This window comes from Tamandua tetradactyla, chromosome 14 (assembly GCF_023851605.1).
Source record: "Tamandua tetradactyla isolate mTamTet1 chromosome 14, mTamTet1.pri, whole genome shotgun sequence".
Lineage (NCBI taxonomy): Eukaryota > Metazoa > Chordata > Mammalia > Pilosa > Myrmecophagidae > Tamandua > Tamandua tetradactyla.
The window spans coordinates 69481002-69503488 of record NC_135340.1 but is presented as its reverse complement, the minus strand read 5'-3'; the positions used below and the strand labels follow the sequence as shown (position 1 = coordinate 69503488).

The 22487-nt window shown below is 35.7% G+C and overlaps 1 protein-coding gene across 2 annotated transcripts in view; it reads right to left on the bottom strand.

The window, feature by feature from the left end:
• UNC13C (unc-13 homolog C) overlaps positions 1–22487 on the bottom strand; it is a 663640-nt gene that overhangs the window by 219175 nt on the left and 421978 nt on the right. For both annotated transcript variants that reach the window (XM_077127956.1, XM_077127957.1), the window contains exon 18: positions 15729–15814. In XM_077127956.1, coding sequence (XP_076984071.1) covers positions 15729–15814 — 86 coding nt within the window. The remainder of the gene's footprint in view (positions 1–15728; positions 15815–22487) is intronic.

Sequence of the window (22487 nt, the reverse complement as noted above, 5' to 3'; positions counted from 1 at the left end):
TGCTGTTCTAAGCTTAAAGGAGTTTTAGACAGGGTCTTTCTCCTTCTTAAATGATCAAGTTGCCTTAATGCATATCACTTGTAACATGTAATTGGCAATCACCTTGAAAGAACCAACAGAAAGTCATTCCTTCAGAGCATTCCCTGGAAATTCTCCATATAAAAACCAGGGCAAAATGCATGGTTTTCTGGGTTCCTTGTCAAGGGGGGAGGGGTCTGGAAAGCTGACTGTATGCCAATTGCCATGTCATATCCTTCTCATGACTTGATATTGGCAATCTCTAAATAAAGGCAAAGATTTTTGACCAAAATATCGCAAAAAAATACTCACAGCTATTTTCATTCCTTGGTTATATCTGTGTATTTGTATACATTGCCGGGCTTGTGAACTGATTTAATTTAATGAGATAACTAAATTTACAATCTTCACACAATGAAAGCCAAATAGTTTAGATAATGTTAATTTGTACCTAAATCACTTCATTTTCTTTAAAATTGGGGGCAGTAAATAGACCATGATATTTCAATATTTCTATTTCCTATTTGAGTTTTTCTGAACTTATTTTAGCAATTACTTTGAATTTTTTTGTTTCTCTATACCTCTTTTTCAAAAACTACTAATAAGGAAGAAAAATCAAACTCAAGTTTAGAGCTGTATTCTTTCTACCTTAACCCTCAATCTGTTCTCAGATGAGAAGTGGCTGAAAGATTAATAGGAGGAAGATAATGGTTGGGGGTGGGGAATGAAAACCTAAATAGACAGTTTTCACATAAGTGATAATTTACTGCTATGATACTGACACATGCAAATTACAGTTAGCCTGTTTCAGCTAATGGCAACTTTATTTTTTTACTGTATTCTAGGCATTGGCCATATTCATATGTTTCATTCAAAGACCTTGCCCAAGAGATGTGATAATTAGCCAGAAATATCTTAGCTGGTCTAAAGAGAAAAACTTTCTTATGCTTAAATATAACATTCTCATTACAGATATATAAAAATTAAACAGGTAGGTAAACAAAACCGGCCCATATTTATGTCAAATTCCACATACTATTGGATAAATTATATAAATGCTCTGTTTAGTACTGGCAAATTTATGAATATGCAAATATCTCTGGATGTAACTTTTGTATAGTAGGTTATTCAAGGCTTATTTTTTGAAAACCTACCATGCTCTAGAAGTGGGGATTCAACTCTATGAGTTTCCTTACTTCATGAAACTTATTTATTTTTTGGCATAGGCAGGCTCTGGGAAACGAACCTGGGTCTCCAGTTCAGCAGGCGAGAATTCTTGCCACTGAGCCACCGTTGCACGGCCCATGAAACTTATTTTTAAGAGTAGTATTTTTAAGTTGCTGGCCATAACATATCAGTTGTGTTAGAGGATTATGACCAGAATTTATATACATACATATTTACACATATGTGTGTGTGAGGGAGGGATAAAAAGAGAGGGAGGGGCAGGAGAGGAAGAGGGAGACTAGAATAGGAAGTAAAGTTTCAGGGCGCCCAACTCCTACCCTATCAACAATCCACATTCCATGGAACTTGTTTTGGTTTTGGAAGTGGCGAGGTGTCTGTGTGTTACTTGTGTGTGGGTGTGCACACTGGGTCACAGTGTAAAATTATTCTTTTTACTTTGGGTTGTGACTAACACATTTAAAACCCTGTCCCCCTAAAAGAAAAAGAAAAAATGGTGAACAAATAACTAAGTTAAATAGGAGGATTCAGATATGGTGACTGCTGCGGGTTTGGAGGGTTAAAATGGGCTGCTGTAGGGAGGGTAGGTCAGGGGAAGGTTTTCAAGGGAGGTGACCTGTGAACTGAGGCCTCAGGGAAGTTGGCCATGGGGGGGGGGGGGGGAGGAAAAGATGCAGAAGAAAGAGCAGGTGTGAATTCTCTGCTGTGGAAACAAACTTACCACAGCTGAGGTACGGGAATAAGGGCAGTAAGGCTGGAGAAGAGTGAGAGGGAAAATGAATAGGATGAAATTGTAGGGATGGGTCACCCCACACTGCAGAATGCACTGTGAACCATGGAAAAGTATTTGGGTTTTTGTCTTTTGGAGCTCTTTTATATTCTAGAGAATGTCACGTCCTAATTTTGATTTGAGAATGTTAATTTCGATGCTATGAGGAAAGTGAATTACAGGCAAGAGTAGAAATTTTGAAACCAAAGCAAAAAGGGTTTGAGACTTGAACTAGTTGGAGGGAGTGAAGATGGAGAGAAAGGTACAGATCCAGACCTGTTTTGGATATAGATCAGGCAGCATTCACATACGAATTTGTGTATGTTATGGGCAGAGGGATAGTTGTAGAGTAAGGGAAATAAAATAATCAATGATTATTTGCAACACTATGCAAATAGTGGCAGTGAAATGGGAAAGGACAGGAGAAGCATAAAATTTGGGTGGGGCCATTTTGAATCTAGAGATTCTTTTTTTTTTTTTTTCATGGGTAGGCACCAGGAATCGAACCCAGGTCTCTTCTGGGATGGCAGGTGAGAACTCTGCCTGCTGAGCCACTGTGCCCACCCTAGAGATTCATTTTTGACATGTAAGTTTGAGGTATCTAATAAACACAGTTTTCATTCATACGCTGTCTATATTTTACATTTATTTATGTATTTGTGTGATTATTTGTTTATTATAGAGCATAAGTTGCTTAAGGCATGGTTATGCCTGTTTTGCTTATTTGGGATATCACAATAAGCCTTGCACTATGCCTTACATGAGCAAGCATTCAGTGAGTACCTGTCGAAAGAATGACACAGAAGTGCTTGTGTTAACGAGCACTGAATGAATATGAGTATATTTAGTGACTATTTTTAATCAAAGAAAAAAACCGAGATTTAACAGAAGAGAATTTTTGCACGCCTATGAGTAAGCCAAGCACAATGGGGCTACGATGGCTAGGCAGAACACGAATAGCTCACTCACTATTTAAAGTACTTGCTCCTATACCTGCCTTGTAGAGCAGTGGCCCTCAAACTTCAGCACACATTAGATCACTTGTTGATTACAACGGGGATTGCTGGACCGCGTTCTCGGAGTTTCTGATTCAGCAGAAAATGATTCAACGTGGGGCCTGAACATTTGCATTTCTAGTAACTTCCCAAGCGAGGCTCATGCTGCTGGTTCAGGGAAAGCCACAGCTCTAGAGAGCTCAGGTCTTTAACCTGGGGCCCACAGATCCCTGAAAGAAATCTTCAAGTAGATTTCAGGAGATCTACCTATACATCCCTAAGAATATTTGCTATATATATATGCTTATGTTGGGGAGATTTTTCAGGGAATAGAGCTGCATATTTCATGAGATACTCAAAGAAGGCCTCCAAAATTTAATTCACATTGAGTAATGAACTTCAGTCATGGCTTCATATGAGATCCATGTGGAGTCTTGGTTCTTCTAGTCCATTGCTATATGACTTTGGGAAAAATATCTAACCTCTCTTTGCCTCAATTTCTTCATCTATAAAATGGGGAGAATAATAGTAACTACCTCACAGACTACTTCTGAGAATCAAATAAGTTAATATTTGTAAATCATTTAGAAACATACATAAGATTACAGATTACATGTTTGCAAAATAAGATTTAAAATGTGGCAGTGCTTTTAAAAAGTCTTGGCCCCACCCCCAAAGATTCTAATGTGTAGCCAGGGTTGAGAAACCATCGCTCTGCAATGAAGAGAGATCTGAGGATCCAGAGAAAGTGGTTGGCCAATTAACTACATATCTACGCTGATATATTCACTTCTACCAAAGGAATTCGGCATAATATTGAGGTCAAAGCATTTTAATTACCTTTTACTGAAATAGATAACAAGTTGAGTTCGTTAGATGGCTAAAGGTTAATAACAGTATTACAACACTCCTGGATGCCTATTTTTCTTTTCTGTTTTTTAGAACCAAATGTTTTAGTCAGAGTATGTTTCTAGATTAATTACACACCCAGTTTACCCTCTCTGTCTGCTCCAGAAATACAAAACAAGTGGTTACAATTTAATTATGGGGACAAAGTGTGGTGGTAGCGGTGGGGAACTGGCACATAGGAGAAAACTGTGACTTCATTTACTGTGAGTGTGAGAGAGGCTCTGCGCTTCCCAATTTAGGCCATTTGAATTAGCAATAATGCTTTCCTTCAAAGTAAAGATGAAAGGAGGCAAGAATCCCCTGCATTTCTTAGAAACATGTTTAAAAGTTGAAAAGCAGAAGGTAATAGGTTTCACTTCTCTAATTTCCATTTGACTTTCTTTTATGTTTATGCCTACATGGCCTTCCAAGTTAGAATTAATTTACCACTCCCACTCTTCTCAATTTTTAATTTTAAAATTGTTTTGACCAGATCCTTTTTGGAGGGGTGTTCTAGTATGCTAGCTGCCAGAATGCAATATACCAGAAACAGAATGACTTTTAAAAAGGGGAATTTAATAAGTTGCTAGTTTACACTTCTAAGGCTGAGAAAATATCCCAATTAAAACAAGTCTATAGAAATGTCCAATCTAAGGCATCCAGGGAAAGATACCTTGGTTCAAGAAGGCCGATGAAGTTCAGGGTTTCTCTCTCAAGTGAGAAGGAACATGGGGAACACAGTCAGGGTTTCTCTCTCACCTGGAAAGTCACATGGTGAACACGGTCAGGGTTCCTCTCTCAGTTGGAAGGGCACATGGCAGACATGGCATCATCTGCTAACCTTCTCTACTGGCTTCCGGTTTCATGAAACTCCCTGAGAGGTACTTCCCTTCTTCATTTCCAAAGGTCTCTAGCTTGTGGACTCTCTGCTTCATGGTGCTGCAGCATTCTCTGCTCTCTCTGAAATCTCTCATTCTCCAAAATGTTTCCTCTTTTACAGGACTCCAGAAACTTATCAAGACCCACCCAAATGGGTGGAGACACGCCATCACTTAATCGAGTTTAACAACCACTCTTGACTAAATCACATCATCCAGGGAGATGATCTGACTACAGTTTCAAACATACAGTATTGAACAGGGATTATTCTACCTTTATGAAATGGGATTTTGATTAAAACATGCTTTTCTAGGGTCCATACATCCTTTCAAACCAGCACAAGGGGTAACCAGGCTGACCCAAACACTTTACTTTATTCAATCTGCTGGAAAGCCCTGAATGTACCAAGTGCTCAAAAAGGAGGATGGCAAAGTGGGGAAGAGGAGACAGGAATGGACTGGGAAGGTAACAGCACAAGGACAGGGGATGGCAGGGCTGAAACACATTCTATCTGTTTGGGTATTATGCTGGCTCTTGACATCTACTCTCAATGACCTCTACTTCCCAATTAAATGGTACAGTGGCTTTAATGTAATGTTTTTAAGATTATATAGCCTGATGACTAATTTTTAATAATCAACCTGTGAAATATGTGATGGCTGAAATTTGGCTCTATTTCAAAAAAGAGTTTTATGATAAGTTCTGTGTGCTATGCTTGCTAATATAAAAGAGATTGTTAAATATTAGAAAGCCTTTGGATTAGGTTTGAAGGTAAAGGTTTGTGGATAGATAAAAGGCATTCTGGTGAACTGAAGCTTTACTATGCTGTTGTCCAAATAACAGTACAGACAATTAAACTGATGAATAATGTACTTTAACACAGAATTTCCTGGAAAACATATAGGGACTTTTAACAATGTGCAAATATAGTTCTAATCTAGATTTAAATCATTCTAAATTCTGCAATCTACACACTTACACATTCATATACACACTGTGTTAACACGCCTTGCATTTTCATGCACCCATTATTTATTACGCACCTACCATCTGCCAGCCTGGAGTTAAAGACTAAAATGTGGCCACTTGCCCACAAAGAGCTCACAGGCTCATATAATCAGACAGCCCATTCTACTAAAAAACAAAATAAAACTTTTTCTCTGTAAAGTATATATAAAGCTTGTTGGACAGTGTGCTGGTTTGAAAGGATGTATGTAACCCTTGAAGAGCCATGTTTTAATCCTAATCCCATTTTGTAAAGGCAGCCATTTCTTGTGAGGTTTAATCAAGAGTGGTTGTTAAACTGGATTGGGGGAGATGTGTCTCCACCCATTTGGGTGGGTCTTGACTGGTTTACTGGAGTCCTATACAAGAGGACATTTTGGAGAATGAGAGATTCAGAGAGAGCAGAGAAGAATGACACAGCCACGAGAAGCAGAGAGCCCACAAGCCAGTGACCTTTGGAGATGAAGAAGGAAAATGCCTCCCAGGGAGCTTCATGAAACAGGAAACCAGGAGAGGAAGCTAGCAGATGATGCCTTGCTCGCCATGTGCCCTTCCAGCTGAGAGAGAAACTGTGACTGTGTTCGCCATGTGCCTTCTCACTTGAGAGAGAAACCCTGAACTTCATCAGGCTTCTTGAACCAAGGTGGCTTTCCCTGGATGCCTTTGATTGGACATTTCTATAGACTTGTTGTAATTGGGACATTTTCTCAGCCTTAGAACTGTAAACTAGCAATTTATTAAATTCCCCTTTAAAAAAGCCATTCTGTTTCTGGTATATTGCATTCTGGCAGCTAGCAAACTAGAACAGACAGATAAATATAGAAAATAATCTTATGCAAAGTTTTACCTAAAATCCCCAGTTGAAGTCACAATAATAAGATCAACAAAAGAATAATGGCTAAGCTAGTTATCCACCTTCTTCCACATTTGGTTTATGTAGTATTATGGTACAAAAATAAAAAAAACATTAAATACTTTGAAATGCATTCTTTTGTTGTACTCAAAATGAGAAAGATATAAATAGAGGGATATTTATTTTGTTTATTTATTTTCTCTAATTGGAATTTGGCTGCAAGATAAAAAATGAAAAATGACTCAACAAATGCAGAATGTATTTCTGTTTTACGAAAATAAGAGATTATACAAAATAAGCAAGTTTTTCATTCCCTTGTAGAGGAGGTCCATTTTCCTCTGTTACTGAATCAATCTTTTTCTGTTTATTTTTTTCCTCCCATTGGGTTTTATGCTAATGAACTTGCCCCATCCATTCCTTTCCTTGATATTTATTTTTTATTTCTTTTCTCCTTTATCTTCATTTATACTTTAAAAGTATGATTATCATATCAGTTTGCTTCTTTTCCTTTCTCAGATGACTTTTTTTTTTCCTTTCTTGGCTTATTCTTACATGGTTACATCCATACAAGGGCCTCTATTTTTATTTTCATGATAAGGATGATTTTTCAAACATATTTAAATGTCTTCAAAAATCATTGCATCTTCAGAGAAACAATGAAAGAAGGCATATTTTTCCTAGATTAGTCCTCAGACTTAAGCATAAATCAGAATCACTTGGAAGTCTTGATTTAAAAAAAACAAACAAACAACAACAACAACAAAAAACAGGTTGCTGGGCCCCAATGTGAATCAGTAGGTCTGGAGTGGAGCCTAAGAATTTGCATTTCTAACACATCCCCCCTAGGTGATGCTGATTACTGCTGGCCTGGGAATCACACTTCGTGAACCACTGGCCTAGTTGGACTAGGAAAACATAAGAAGCACCAGTGAAGACGTTTCATTCTTGCCTTTATTTCAGGTTGTGGAGGAGGATGAAACACATGATCTCTCAAGCAACTCAGTGGCACTATATGAATTAATATACTATCATATTCAATTCACGAGTTGACCATCATGTGAATGGCAAGTGAAAAATGAAATGAAAAGAATTGTTTCTACAGTAATTGGGACTGAGAATCAGTAATTGTTTTTTATTTGGTTGGCTGTGCATTGATCTAAACTTGTAATTCTGTGTGAAGATGCATAAATACAAATGACTAGTGGAATGTTACAGAAAAGAAAGTGAGTGCTCATAAGCCGAGTATAACTGGAAGAATATTTTATAATTCATCAAGAAAGCACAACTTGCACCTCATTGTAAAACCACTACCTTCTCTTATAACACACCAAAACACATATGCACACACACACACACACATACACATTGCTTTCTATGGATATAGGAAAGATAATAAGTTTTTTGCATTTATGATTATACTACCTAGAACTGCTACAACCATACCATGTAGTAAAAAGTGTTGGAGCTACCTACTTAGCAGAAGAATTTTTTCCTTTATATGGATGACTGTGCAGAATTTGTGTGATTGGTGTAGGACTGTGATGAAAAGTTAGAGTTTAAGAGTATAGCTATGCTTTTACTTGTTTGTAAACATATGTTTATATTCACACATATATTCATTGATTCATAACATTTTCTATTAAGTGCCAGAGAAAGAGGAGAGTAGGGTCACACATATGAAGATGAATAAGAGCTTATTGTATGGTGAGTTTTTATTTACACAGTATAATACAATGATAAGTGAAACAGAAAAAACTATAGAAGAATAGGCAAAAGGTGCTTATTTCTCTCTAGGAATCTCAGTAAAAACTTAACAAAAATAACTTTAAGAGATACATGAGGTTTTTTCATGCAGGAAAAATAAGGAAAGGTACAGATGGTGGTGGGGTAAGGGGTATTATGTACTATTCCAGAGGCAGAAGCTTATATAAGGAATTCAGTAGAATTTTAAATAATTGGATTTAATTAGAGCATGCAGTATATGTGTAGAGGGCACAAGTTTAAGCAGTTGGGCTGAGGCACAGAAAGGAAAGTAGGGTACTGTTAGCAGGCTATGACAGGGAATATAGACTTTAGCCAGGTGTCAAGTAACAATCTGCAAAGAAAAAGCCACATCATGGCAAGTAGAAGCAGGAAAGGCGATTTATCTGAGCAAGAACAATAGCAAGAAGCATAAAAAAGTAAAATTATTAAGGAGACCATCAGATGTAATGTGTGGAGTAGAGATTCACTGATTGGACACTAAGGAGACAAAGAAATCAACCATGACTTCCCGACTTTTAGCTTGGGCAACTGGACAGATTATGATGCTATATTGTAATGTCAGGACAGTAAAAGTGACCTAAAGTAGTGTTTGACTATCTTTGTGGTATTTTAGTAGTCATTGTCAAACTTCTAAACTCTTAGCAAATAGCTTTCATAATGAGAGGATGACTGAATTATTTATCATGTGAAATACAGAAATGAATTTTCTCAGATATAAGATGTTATCCATGAAAAGCTAATGTTTTTACCAATAAGAGCTGTATTATTTCTTTGAGTCAGTCAACAGCTGGCTATTTCTGGACAAGAGTAATGATTTTCAAAAAGGTGAAGGAAAGTTGCTTGCCCTCTCTCTTCAGTTACAAAACACTTGGCATCCCTGTTACTTATGGGAGTTTCTGTATCCCTGAGGTATGTGGGAACAGGAAAAATAAAAAGTTGATAACTGATTCGGTTTGCTAATGCTGCCAGAATGCAATATACAGAAATAGATTGGCCTTTACAAAGGGGATTTATTAGGTTACAAATTTACAGTTTTAAGGCCATGAAAATGTCCAAATTAAGGTATCAACAAGAGGATACCTTCAATCAAGAAAGACCCATGCATTCAGAGTTTCCTGGTCACAAAGGAAGGCCCATGGTGACATCTGCTGTCCCTTCTCTCCTGGGTTGGGTTCAGAATGGCTTTCTAGGCTACTGTGGGTTCTTCTTTAGAATCTCCTGGGGCATTCTGTCTCCAAACATCTGCTCTCTGTGTCAGCTCTCCAAACATCTGTGTTTTCTCCAAAATGTCCCCCTCTTAAGGACTCCTGTACTCAGATTCTAAGACCCATCTTGAATGGGGGCAGGAGGGGTCACATCTCCATGGAAACAACGTAGGAAACATCCCATCCAACAAGAGATCTGCTCCCAACAAGACTGGATTAAAATAAAATTGCTTTTCTTGGGTACATAACAGTTTCAAACCAGCACAATAGCCAACGCTGTTTGCAAAGGACAAGAGAAGACAGAGCCTTTACAAAGTAAAGGTTAGTCTCTCCTCCAATCATAGACTTTGCAGTATATGGAGATATAGCATTAATCTCTGTCATCCTAATGAAGTCAAGGAAGGTTGAAAGAAGAAAGGATGAAAAGAAGGGAAACAGTTGTTTCCAGGCAACTAATATTCCTTGTAGAAATTAGTCAGAAGCAAGTCTTTCCTATCAAAATAATAGGGATCAAGTTAAATAGGCAACCAATGATTTGTGAGGGTAGACTCAATGACCATCAGATAACAGCTAACAGGTAGACCCAAAAGATGTCATCTTATAAATAAGAATAGCAGAAGTGGGACTGCAGAATTCATGGGGCAATGGGCCAGTTCTTCACCGTAACTAGCATGGTCAGCAAGACCAGAAAAGAGAAGCATGACTAAGTCTTTATGATCACATGATCAAGGCCAATGTCCTTAAAAGCACCAGGTAGCTTGAGACTTGTATTTGGGTGAAGGGCAACTGAAGGAGATCATACTGCATGGAGAGACATTCCCAAAAATAAATGTGAGAGGAATAAACCCCTATCTGAAGGGTTTATAAGTCAAGAAATACATGAAAACTGAGGGCACAGTTATTGGCAGTGGGGTACTTGTTAAGATGGTGAGACACTGAAAAATTACAAAGCCAGTCTGGGAATTTTCATCCTAGTATAAAATGTTATCCTAGTAGTAATGTTGTACATTATACAAAAGCAACAGACAGTAAGATCGGTGACAAAAACAAAGATCACACCCAAGAGTACAGTGTGCTCTGCCAACAGCAATGTTGTCATATCTCAGAACTTGTTAAAAATGCAGAAAATCAGCCCTCAAAACAGGTGTACTGAATTAGAATCTGCATTTTAACCGGAGTCCCAGGTGATTAGCTGCATACTAAAGTTTGAGGCACACTGCTTTAGACGACAACTAATACAGGTAGAAGATGATCAGAAATTAATAAAACCCTATTGTGCTTGACTTATTGTAATTAGTTCCATCTCAGCTAAGTTTAACTGTGTAAAATGACCAATTTTGAAATAATTTCTTTTCAAAGACTCAATTGCCTTAATATGCAAGGATTTATTTGAGAATTTGACAATGCCTTAGAACCCTTCTCCCATCCTGCCAGCCCCCAAATGTGTTCGCAATTTCAGGATATGACTCGAAGCCCAGACATGAGCCCAAGTTTAAAAACCAGAGTTTTAAAGAATGCCATATTCTCTTTTACAGAATTATCAATTAGAACCCACTGGAATTCTTTTTTAGAGACCAAGCCTATCATCTGGCTGTCATCTTGGGCCTTAGCAGGATTTGCTCTTAATAAAGTTTGAAGACACAGACATATGGTACACAACTGGTGCCCTGAAGAGGGACTGCCCTGACTTTAGAATTGGCAGGCAACCAAGTTCAGTAGATAGGAAGATGACAAATATAATCTCTGTATTTAATTGACACCACTAATTAAGCATTTCTGTTACTTATAAATATCTAGATATTTGGATATTATGAATTATCTCCAACTTGTTTATTAAATAATAATCCTCCACATTTTCATAATAATAGCTACTATCTATTATTCACTATGTTCTAGGAAACTGTTTTTTTTTCTCTCTCTCTCCTTTCCCCTCCCTCCACCCCTTCCTAACCTTACTTACTAAGGTAGGTATTTTTGTCGCATTTGCAGATGTTGAAACTGAGGCTTACTGAGCTTAATAATTTATCTAACATCATAGCTAATAAAACGAAATGTAGCACAGCCTGAATTCAAATGTAGATCTAAACTACTTCAAAATCTGTATTTGTACCTGCCAGGGTAAAGATTTTATAAGTCTTAAGAATAAATTCTTTAGAAGAAATTCTTCAAGACCAACTCAAGTCTCTATAAAATGAGACTTCGGCATTCATTTTTCTTCTTATGCTTTCTTTTTCACTGAAAGTACCTCTCTTCCTTAAATTTCTAATATAATTTATTCTGATTACGTTCAATGATTTATCTCCATAGTGACCAAGTCAAACATTGTTTATCAGATTTGTAAAGTGATTAATGCTAAGTGTGAAACAAAATAAGTTGGCTCATATAAATTAAGTGAATTGGGGGAAAAAAGTCTTACTTTTTAAATTAGATTATTTCTTTTATACTGGGTGATGAGTTCATGAAGTAAACCAAAAAGCCACATTAAAAAGCTTCAAGTCCATAAATTCTAATTGGCTCTCCCCTGTTGACCTGACTTCATAAGAGTTTGCTCAGAAGTCAGGCTCATATGCTTTAATCACAAGACAAATTACAAGACAATGGTATAAAAACAACACAGAGTCTTTCTGGGGCAGCAGCCTGAAACACTGCTCCATGGGAAACAATCTGAACATTCTGTGAATCAAATAGGGAGAGTAAGAGCATCACTGCCAACGTGCAAAAGAACCTGCCAGAGGACTGTTTTGAAGCATGTCCTTTCCTTTGTGAGATTCTCTAACTACTCATCTTCTCTAATAATTATTATTCATGTTACATTACAAAAAAGAAAGGGGCATGTATCCTGAAGTCACATATTAGATTGAAATGGTGAAGGAGAAGGAGGCAGAGATAATGAAGAGATTAACATTATTCATAAGCTTTTTTGCTGGAGGTTTAAACCTTTACCTACCCCTAAAGGAGGATGAGACTTTGATGGTCTTTCTTTTATATAATAATAACATTGTTTTCACATTAGCATGGAACTTTAGAGTTTGCAAAGTACCCTATAGGATTCATTTGAACTTTAGACTAAACTGAGAACTATTTTCACCATTTTATAGAAAAGAATACCAAAATTTGGAGATAGTATAAATTAATTGCTCAAGCTGCATGGCTAATACGGTGATGAAACTTTCAGAATTGTGTTTCCCAGACTCTTAGACTTCCTGCTGCCTCCTAAATTGCAGGACCATAACTGTTTAGCTTAAACATGCCAAGTATTCTGGGCTTGTCTCCATTCTTTGTATAAAGTTGCTCCGTTTACAATTCAACTCAAGTAAACAAAAACTTACTGAGTTTCAACTAAGTTTCAGTGGATATAAAGATTTCAAATACAATCCTTGCACTCAAAAGCCCTTGCATCTAGTAGAAGAAGATGCATAAACAATGAACTGCAATCCAAATTACTCTAATCACATCTTCCTGAAAATACATGTGAAAGTTCCAATGTAACAGCCATTAAAATGTACATGCTAGATAGGTGAACTGAATGGTATGGGATATGTGACTCATGTCTCAATAAAGATGCTGTTGTTTTTTTTTAAGAAAAAGTCAACAAAAATCCTTTTTAAGATGGAAGTTCTTGTCTCCAAATAGTTAAGATAATTACAAAATTATTAATCAACCTTTGTTCTTGGACCCGTTTCTGGATGTTAGACTTTCATCATTTTGTGATATTGTTTTTTGTATTAAGGACACAATTATTAACTTAAGCATCTGAACAAAATCACAGATGCTTTACCTGTAACATGATTAATTTCATTGTTATTTTATTATATTAAATTTTGGTGATTAGCATTTGTTAACATAATATTACACTTACTTTTCTACAATGATCACTTATTTTTAAAAGAAAGGCAACACAAAATAAAATATTTAAATAGTTGGATAAAACAATGCTGTATAAGCAAAAATAGAGGCCCTACCCAAAGCAAATGGTGCACTGGCAGGCAGTGCCACCATGGAACGGTTCTAAATCATCAAATTCTTCTGCACTGTCAATATGAGCCTCATACCCACTGCCCAGCCTGCTGGTCCAGTGTGAACTTTCCATTTCACAGGTAAAAACAATGAAGCACAAAGGTTTTGACCTCTTGGAAAGCTACTAGGATCATGCAGCAAACGAAGGTCACTTATGGAAGTCCCTTTCTAACGTTCTTTCCACTACTTTATGGATTAAGAGTACCTGTCAAAGGCTTTCAATTCATTTATTCATCAATAGTTATTGAACAACTTTGATTTTCAAGGAATCATTCTAGCTAATACAGATAAGTTGGCAAAAATCATAGCCAAAAACTTATATTGTAGTAGGGAAGACAAATTAGAGATAATCAAATAAGCAAGCATAAATAAAAACAGGATGGTAGTTGCTATACAGAGGATCAAAATGAGGTTATGTCTAGGAGGCTACTTTAGAATCTGTGGTCAGGGAAATTCTCTCAGAGGAGGTGATGCTAACTGAGCATCTCTAGAGGAGAAAATTTGATCTGACAAAAATTTATGTGCTTAGTGGGTTGATGGTGCCTATCTGATTTAAGAGACTTTTCATATCTCAAAGAGACAGTCAAGGCAAAGTGTTATAAATGGATATCATTAGTAGTAGACAGAGATAGAAGTAAATGTAGAGAAGGCAGTGCCAATTAACACAATAGAGAAGAAATATCACATTGCAGAATAAAGAGTTTGTGGTTCTGGTATAATTTTAGAGATTAGATAAACCTCTGTATTTGTATGTAGGAGACCCCAACTTCACCCCAAAAACAGTTATTTTAATCTATTGTGTACCTTTTTTTTTTTCAAATAAGGAAAATTTCTGTAGGTTCCCTGTGTCCAACAGCAGCAAGCTTACATTTTGACAAACCTACAAACCATAGCACAATGAGCAAGAAATCTGAACTAATCTTATCCTACCAATCTATATTTCATACTTCTATTAAAATGCTTTTTCTGAGTTGTAAATCTGAACAAAACATGCCTCTGCTGAAAACCCCTTATGGTCCTTTAATTTCTCCCAACATAGTGTCAACTCCTCAGTGTGGACCACAGCATGGTCCCTCCAATTACTCCAGCCTCTTGCTAACTTCTTACTCATCAGATCTGCTGAGTACTCGATCCTCAAACATACCCTTGTACTCACTCTAATTATCAATGCTCTTTCCTCTACCAGGAAGAGTGATTCAACTTTTCATAGAACCAGCTCCTGTTTCAAGACTTCATCAAGACAACGCTTCTCAAAGGATGTTCCTTAGGAATGTCAATGATGTCCCCTTGCCCCAAGCCTGATTTAGGAGTTTCCCCTCCAGACAATCATAATTAGCTCTGAGCACACCATATTGCAATTATTTATATACTGGTAGTGATCCCTCCTGTCCCCCCCGCCCCGCCCCCATTCTTGCTTAGGGCAAGGAACATGGCTGTCCTAACCACCCTTGAATCCCCCACACTGAATGGAGCAATGGGCATTTAGTATCGAGGGACACAATATATATTTGTTAAATGAGTGAATTTATTCTTCTACTAGACTCTAAGTTCCTAGAAGACAGAAACACTATCCTGGCTTATGGTCCTGTCTCCAACTCTTAACACCATTTGGATGCTCAAATAATATTTATAGAATTGTTTAATAACAACATACTCCATGTTTCAGCATGTATGATTTGGACTTTCAAGAGCAGAATTTCTGATGAAAAGCCTTACTATTTTCCTTGAACAAGCTTTGGTCAAATTTCTAACCTGCCTAGATGTGGATACCATTTCTAAGCCCATGTATATAGATATCTGTACTAATCCTACTACCTGCTCTCCCAATATGATCACTTTAGTTAATGTACGATGATAAAGTATGTGTGCATGTGAGTATTTTCCTCTGAGTGAAATACTCACTATAATTCTCAATTTATACCACCTGATTAAAAACATATATACTTCCTTTGGGCTTTTAAATACTTTGAGACCTTTATCTTCCTACCTCTTGGAAATAAGTCTTAGAACAAAAGCTTTCTGATCTTACCTTAAAAATTATCAAAATAATCAACATTTTAATGTATCATTCCTTACATTTAGAAGCAATAACCCCAAATCAGAATTTAAGTAACACATATGTTCTTATAAGTATAGATACTTGTAATTACCTTCTAGTGAATATTTCATATCCTGAGCAAAAAGAATCCACATAATTTCAGCACTTATTTTTCCCATGTTCAGTTCTTGAGGAAACCTAAAATAAAAGACATTTATTAGTGCATCCAAAAGAATTCTCTTTAAAAAAAACAACAAAACCTCATTCACATACATATCCCAATGTTTATTATATAATAAATATTTTATGTATGAAATTTGTCTTTATGATTTTATTAGGTAGAAAATAGCTGTAAACTAGATTTCATTAAAAAAATATTGGACAATGGGAAAATAGACCCCATTACAAGAAGGCTATAGTAATGGTCCCTGGGATTCTTGATAGCTGTTTTATGATGTTTGTTTGTTTGTTTGTGCCTGAAGGGCTCCTTTGGTGCTATCATAAACTCCATCTTTTGGTGCCTAAATTTTGAAGGTAGGTCAGATGAATCTGAGTATTAGACACCATCCATGGTGGTTTGAAGCTGTATGTACCCTAGAAAAGAATGTTCTTAAATCTAATCTGTTCCTGAAGGTGTGAATCCATTGAAAGTTGGACCTTTCCCTGAAATTACTTCAGTTAAGATTCAGGATGGATCTTAAATCCTCTTACAGGAGTTCTTTATAATTGGAATGAATTCAAAGTGAGAGAGAGAAAGCCACAAAAACAAGAAATTGAAAGCAATGAAATCCAGAAGGGAAGGGAGACAGGCGCAGATGCTACCATGTGCTTTGCAATGTGGCGGAGAGTCAAGGATTGCCAGCAGCCAGTCTTTGGGAAGAAAGCATCACCTTCATGATGCCTTGATTTGGATATTTTCATGGCCTCAAACTTTAAAATAAGTTCCCATTGTTTAAAGCCAATTCATTTCATGGTATCTGCTTTGAGCAGCCTAGGAACTTGACACAACATATAAACCAAAAATCACACCTCCCTTGACTATTTTCCTTGAAGCTGGCTTGAGTGCTTTCATACTCTATTTGTTTGCAGTGAATTTTTCAAAGAAATCTCCTTACTCTCTATGGTACAATGGCCACTGGTGAACCTATTCACTTGTACTCTAGACCTCCTAGGCAAGTCTATATTTTAGACCAAAGCTTAAGATAAAGCCAGGTTCCTACTGTTGCTGAATATATATTCTGTGTGTACATATTTCCAATCTCATGATAAGGCTCCTATAATATATCCCAGTGAATGTAATGACCAAATCTTTTTACTATATTATAAACATTTACCATATACCAGCATGTGAGACTGAAGGTCTTTTCTGTTCTAACAAATATATAAATATATTATGTGTGCTTGAACTCAGGTGTATGCATCTATTAGACCAAACATGCATATATACACATGTACATACAAGAACACAAATTATAAACTAAGGAACAAAAATAGTTCTCATACTCATCTACATTTTGAGGTCCAACTCAAAAGTAGTAATACTTTGTATTAAAAAAATCTTGAATGGAATAGAAAGTGTTATCTAATAATCTGATTTCATATAAGAAAAGACCATTGACATTTCATAAAGACAATTCTAACTCAAGTTTTCACCAAAGGCAGGCTATGTTTCTTCAATACCCCTTACTGATTGTCATTCGTCAATTTGTCTAATAACATCAATTAATATTTTAAAAATTAAAGCAGAGCTATATATTTATTGAGTATTTAATCCTCAAAATTTTTTATAATAAAAATTGCACAACCTTTAGATACACAAAATTAGTTTTCAACATTAAAATAACCTTTAATAATAACTGACAAAAATAACCTTAAGCAGGTAATTGATTTCAAAAATTTCATTTGTGGATAGTTATCAATGTTACAATTTATAATATATTAATTTTTTATATAATAAACACCTAGCAACAAAATTGTAAGTGATATAACATAATGAGAATGCTCTGGGCTCCTAAAAGAGGGAACTTGGTTATTACTTTAATTTTAGTGAATAAAGAATAAAGAATGTATCCAATCATTTCAAAGTGCCCTAATATAAAAACCTGGCAGAAAGAAAGCAAAACAAAAAAATACAGGCACAGAACAATATTTCTCATGAATGTAGATGCAGAAATAATCAACCAAAAATAGCAAATTCAATATAAAATGGATAAATATATTATGACAATTGAGGTTTATACTAAAAATGAAAGTTGATTCAACAGTCAGAAAATAATGAATAGAATTCACTATATTAACAGAAGAAAAATCTTATAATCATCTCAATAAATATAGAAAGAGCATTGGACAAACTTTAACATTTATTCGTGAAAGAAACAATATGAAAAATATGGATTAAAGGAAACAACCTGATAAAGGGTATTTACAAAAACCCTCCAGTAAGCATCATAATTAATGTCATCAAACTAAGATTAAGATCAAGGCAATGACATTTACTCACAGCATTCATCTTAAACATATATTGGAGGACCTAAAGACTGCAAAAAAATAAAAATAAAATAATACCCAACAACAAACAAATAAATAAAACATGAAAAGGAAATAATAGGCATATAGATAAGGAAAGAAATACAAAATCTCTATTTGCAGACAATAGGATTGTCTAAACAGAAAATCTTCATAAAGCTACAAAAAGGTACTAGAACTAACAAGTACAAAAATTATCAAATTTCTATATACTAGCAATGAATTATTGGACATGAAACGAACATAACAGTACCCTTCACAATAGCACAAAAAATTATGAAACAGGTTTAAACCTAAGAAATGGACAAGATCTATCAAAAAAAAACAACAAAACTGTGAAGTTGTCAGGAGAAAAATCAAATCAGACCTAAATAAGTGGAGAGATGTACTCTGTTCATGGGTTAGTATGCTCAAAACTGTTAAAACGTCAATTTTTCCCAAATCGATTTGCAGATCCAATGCAAACTTAATCAGAAATCTAGCAAGATTTGCATGTGTGTGTGTGCATAGAAATTGACAAGCTGACTCTAAAATTTATGAGCGCTACTAAAGAAAATATGATATTGCTGAAAGGACCCAAAATAGATGAACAGAACAGAATGTCCAGATATGGTCTTCACAAACAAGGTCAATTCATTTCAAAATAGTGCAAAAGTAATTCACTGGGGGAAAGGATGGTCATTTAAATAAGTGGTGGTAACATTATTAGTTATTCATATGCAAAAATATAAACTTCAGTTCACACCTCACAGCACATAAAAAATTATCTCACAAACCTAAAGGCAAAACCTAAAAGTAGAGGACTTAGAAAATGTAGGAGAAAATCTTTGTAATCCTGGATTAGGCAAAGTTTGTTTATATGTAATACAAAAAGCACAAGTCATAAAATAAAAATATTGAAAAACTGGACTTTATCAAAATTAAAATATTCTGCTCTTTGACTGACATGGTAAGAAAATGAAAAGATAAGCCACAGACAGGAAGAAGTATTTGCAAAACACATATACAGCAGTGTTTCTGTGTAAAAACAAAACAAACAAAAAGCCTACATATCCAATAAAGGACTTTTATCCAAAGTATATAATTTATTCTTAAAATTTAGTAATAGCCTTTCATTTTACAAACACAGTGGTGTAAGATGCTTCAAAATGTAGGTTAGTTTCCTGGTGCCTGCCAGTGAAAAAAAAAAAAAGATGCTTCAAGATGCTGTCTCTCCACAGAAACTTTCAGCAACTAACAAGAACTGGCAAAGCCACCTTCCTCAAAACTCTGGAAATCAGTTAAAGGATTGCAATAACTGGGTAAGTGCCAAATCAAGAAATGTAGCCAGAAGAACAGTAGGTAAAGCTTGTGATGCCCTTGCTAGCCTCCTCCCTCCACAGCCTCCTCAAGGCAGTGTGGAGTCAGAATGCACTCCCATTGCAGATCCCTGGTCCTGATCCACAGGGACCAAAGTAACTCCTTTGCACATCCTGAGGTGTCTGTATGTCAGTGCCAATCTACCTGGGAAAACACTAAAAGACTGAACCAGGAAACACTTCTCCGGCTCACCCTTCCAGAAATTGCCCTGAAGGCAGAGGAAGTAGCTTTCAGTCAGCTAAAGCATGATAAGAAACAATTAAACTGAAATGGCCTGGGACAAAGGGCTATCTGGATTAGGTTTTAAAATACAGCATCCAGAAGGGAATGAAAGTCTGTTTCAAAGAGAGCAGAGGGGGCATTCAAAGGCCTTTAAAATGTAAATGGTGAAATTCCTAAGGCAATAGCAAGCTGAGGAAAATAAGCAGGCACTACTGTTGGCTCCACTCAGACTCAGATAAGACACAGAGGACCTTGTAATTTGCATTTGCCTCAGGCTGATATTATTGATAGGAAGGTTTAACTCTGAAGGAAACCACCAGCCAATGCAGACTCAATTTGCAAAGAAAAATGCCATTTGCTTTGGTTGGCTTGTTTTTATTAGCAACTGACATGCAAGGAAATCTCTCTTATATCACAAGCTGGGTATAAACTTAAAAAACAGAGAGTTTAAAGACTAAATCCCAAAGTTAACATTTTAAAAAATTAAAATTTACAGTGTTCAACAAATGATTACAAAGGAAACAAAGAAACAGGAAATGATAGCCCATTCAAAGGAACAAGATAAAAATCCAGAAACCATCAATGAGGCATACCAGACTTTGGGCATACCAGGTAGAAACTTTATAATAATGATCCTCTTTATCCTCAAGGAGATAAAGGAAAACATGGAGAAGGAATTAAAGGAAAACAATGAATGTACACCATGAGAGTCTCAAAGAGAAATCCTGGAGTTGAATATTACAGTAAGTGAAATGAAAAATTCTCTAGAGTACATTAACAGCAGACTGAAGCTGGCAGAAGAAAGAATTGGTGATTTTGAAGGTAAGGTAAATAAAATTTTTCAGGCTGAGAAGTAAAAATAAAAAAGAGTGAAGAGAGCATAAAAGACCTGTGGACCACTGTCAACTATACTAATGTACACATTATGGGGGTGACAAAGAATGAGGAGAAGTAATATTAAAAAAAATAATAATGGTAGAAAACTTTCCAAATTTAAGGAAAGATATAAATATGGACATACAAGAAGCTCAAAAATTCACAAATAAGATAAACTTAAGTAGAACCATGCCCAGACAAAATAGTCAAATTGCTCAATGCCAAGGATAAGAAGAGAGTTCTGAAAGCTGCACGATAGAAGCAACAAGTTATGTACAAGGGAATCTCAATAAAACTAAGTCCAATTTCTTACCAGAAACATGAAAGGAAGAAGGTAATGGGTTGAAATATTTAAAGTGCTAAAAGAAAAATACTGTCAATAAAGAATTTTATATCTGGTAAGCATTTCTTTCAGAAGTAAAGAAGAGATTAAGACATTTACAGATAAACAAAAGTGAAGGAGCTCCTCACCACTAGCCTTGCCCTACAAGAAATGATAAAGGGAGCTCTTAAGACTGAAAAGAAAGAAGAAAAGACAGTGGGTTAAAATGCCATAAAGAATTAAAGACCCTGGTAAAGGTAACCATATAGTAAATAAAAATGACAGTAATATTGTGTTGTATTTTCTGGTATGAAACACCATTTTTTACTTCTTACAGATTTTAAAATGAAAAGTCATAAAGATTAATAATAAACCTATTGTTTTGGACAGACAATGTATCAAGATATAATTTGTAACATTTACCAAGAAAAAAAAGAAGATGGGGGAACAGAGGTTTATGGGAGCAGTATAGGTGTATGCTACTGAAGTTAAACAGGTATCAAATCAAATGTGATTGGTATAGATTTAGGATGTTAAATTTTAACCTCATGGTTACCACAAAGAAAATAGATGGAAAACTTATATAGAAAGAAATGAGAAGGGGCTCAAAATGGTAAAATACAAAAAATCAAATAAATATGAAATTAGGTTTTACATGATAATTATGGACAAAAAAAATTTACAACTTGCAAAATGACAGAAGAAAGTCCTGCACTACCAGTAATAAACTGTAACTGATTAAACTCTCCAGTGAGAATGCAGAGATTAAAAGATGGATATGTTGTGTATCAATCAGAGATCTCCAGGGAACAAAACTGACTATGCATATATACATACATACATATATATAATCTCCTAGGTGTTGTGTATGTGTGTGAGGGGGAGGGGTAATATAAATATTATGCTATTTATTATAGGAATTGGTTCATGCAACTTTGGGGATGAGCAAGTCAAAATTTCATAGGGCAGGCCACAAGCTGGTAACTCTGACAAATGTTTTCAATGAATTCCCCAAGATAACCTGGCTAGCAGGCTGAAGTAGAGATGGAAATTATTCTGAATGCTGAAATAATAAGTGCTCCTTTTAAGGCCTTTAACTGATTGGATAAGACTTCTCTTATTGTTGAAGGCATTTTCCTTAGTTGATTGCAGGTGTAATGAGTCACATATGCAATCAAATTACTGATTATCTAAATCCACAAAATATCCTCACAGCAATAATTAGGTCAGTGCTTGCTTGAACATACAACTTGTCACTATAAGTTAAGCAAGTTGACATGTGAATTTAACCATCCCATGCTGCTTATAAAAGACTCAAATTAAATGCAAAGGTATAGGGTAAAAATGAAGGGATGAAAAATCAAACATACCATGTAAAAGTAACCCAAAGAGAGCTGTTGTTGCAATAATTATGCCATCTATAATAGACTTTAAGTCAAAAACTTACACAGAAACAGAAAAAGTCATCATTATATAATGATATAAATATTGATTAAACAAGAAGACATAACAATTATCAATATATATGCACCAAATGAGTCCCAAAATATATGAAGTAAACATTGA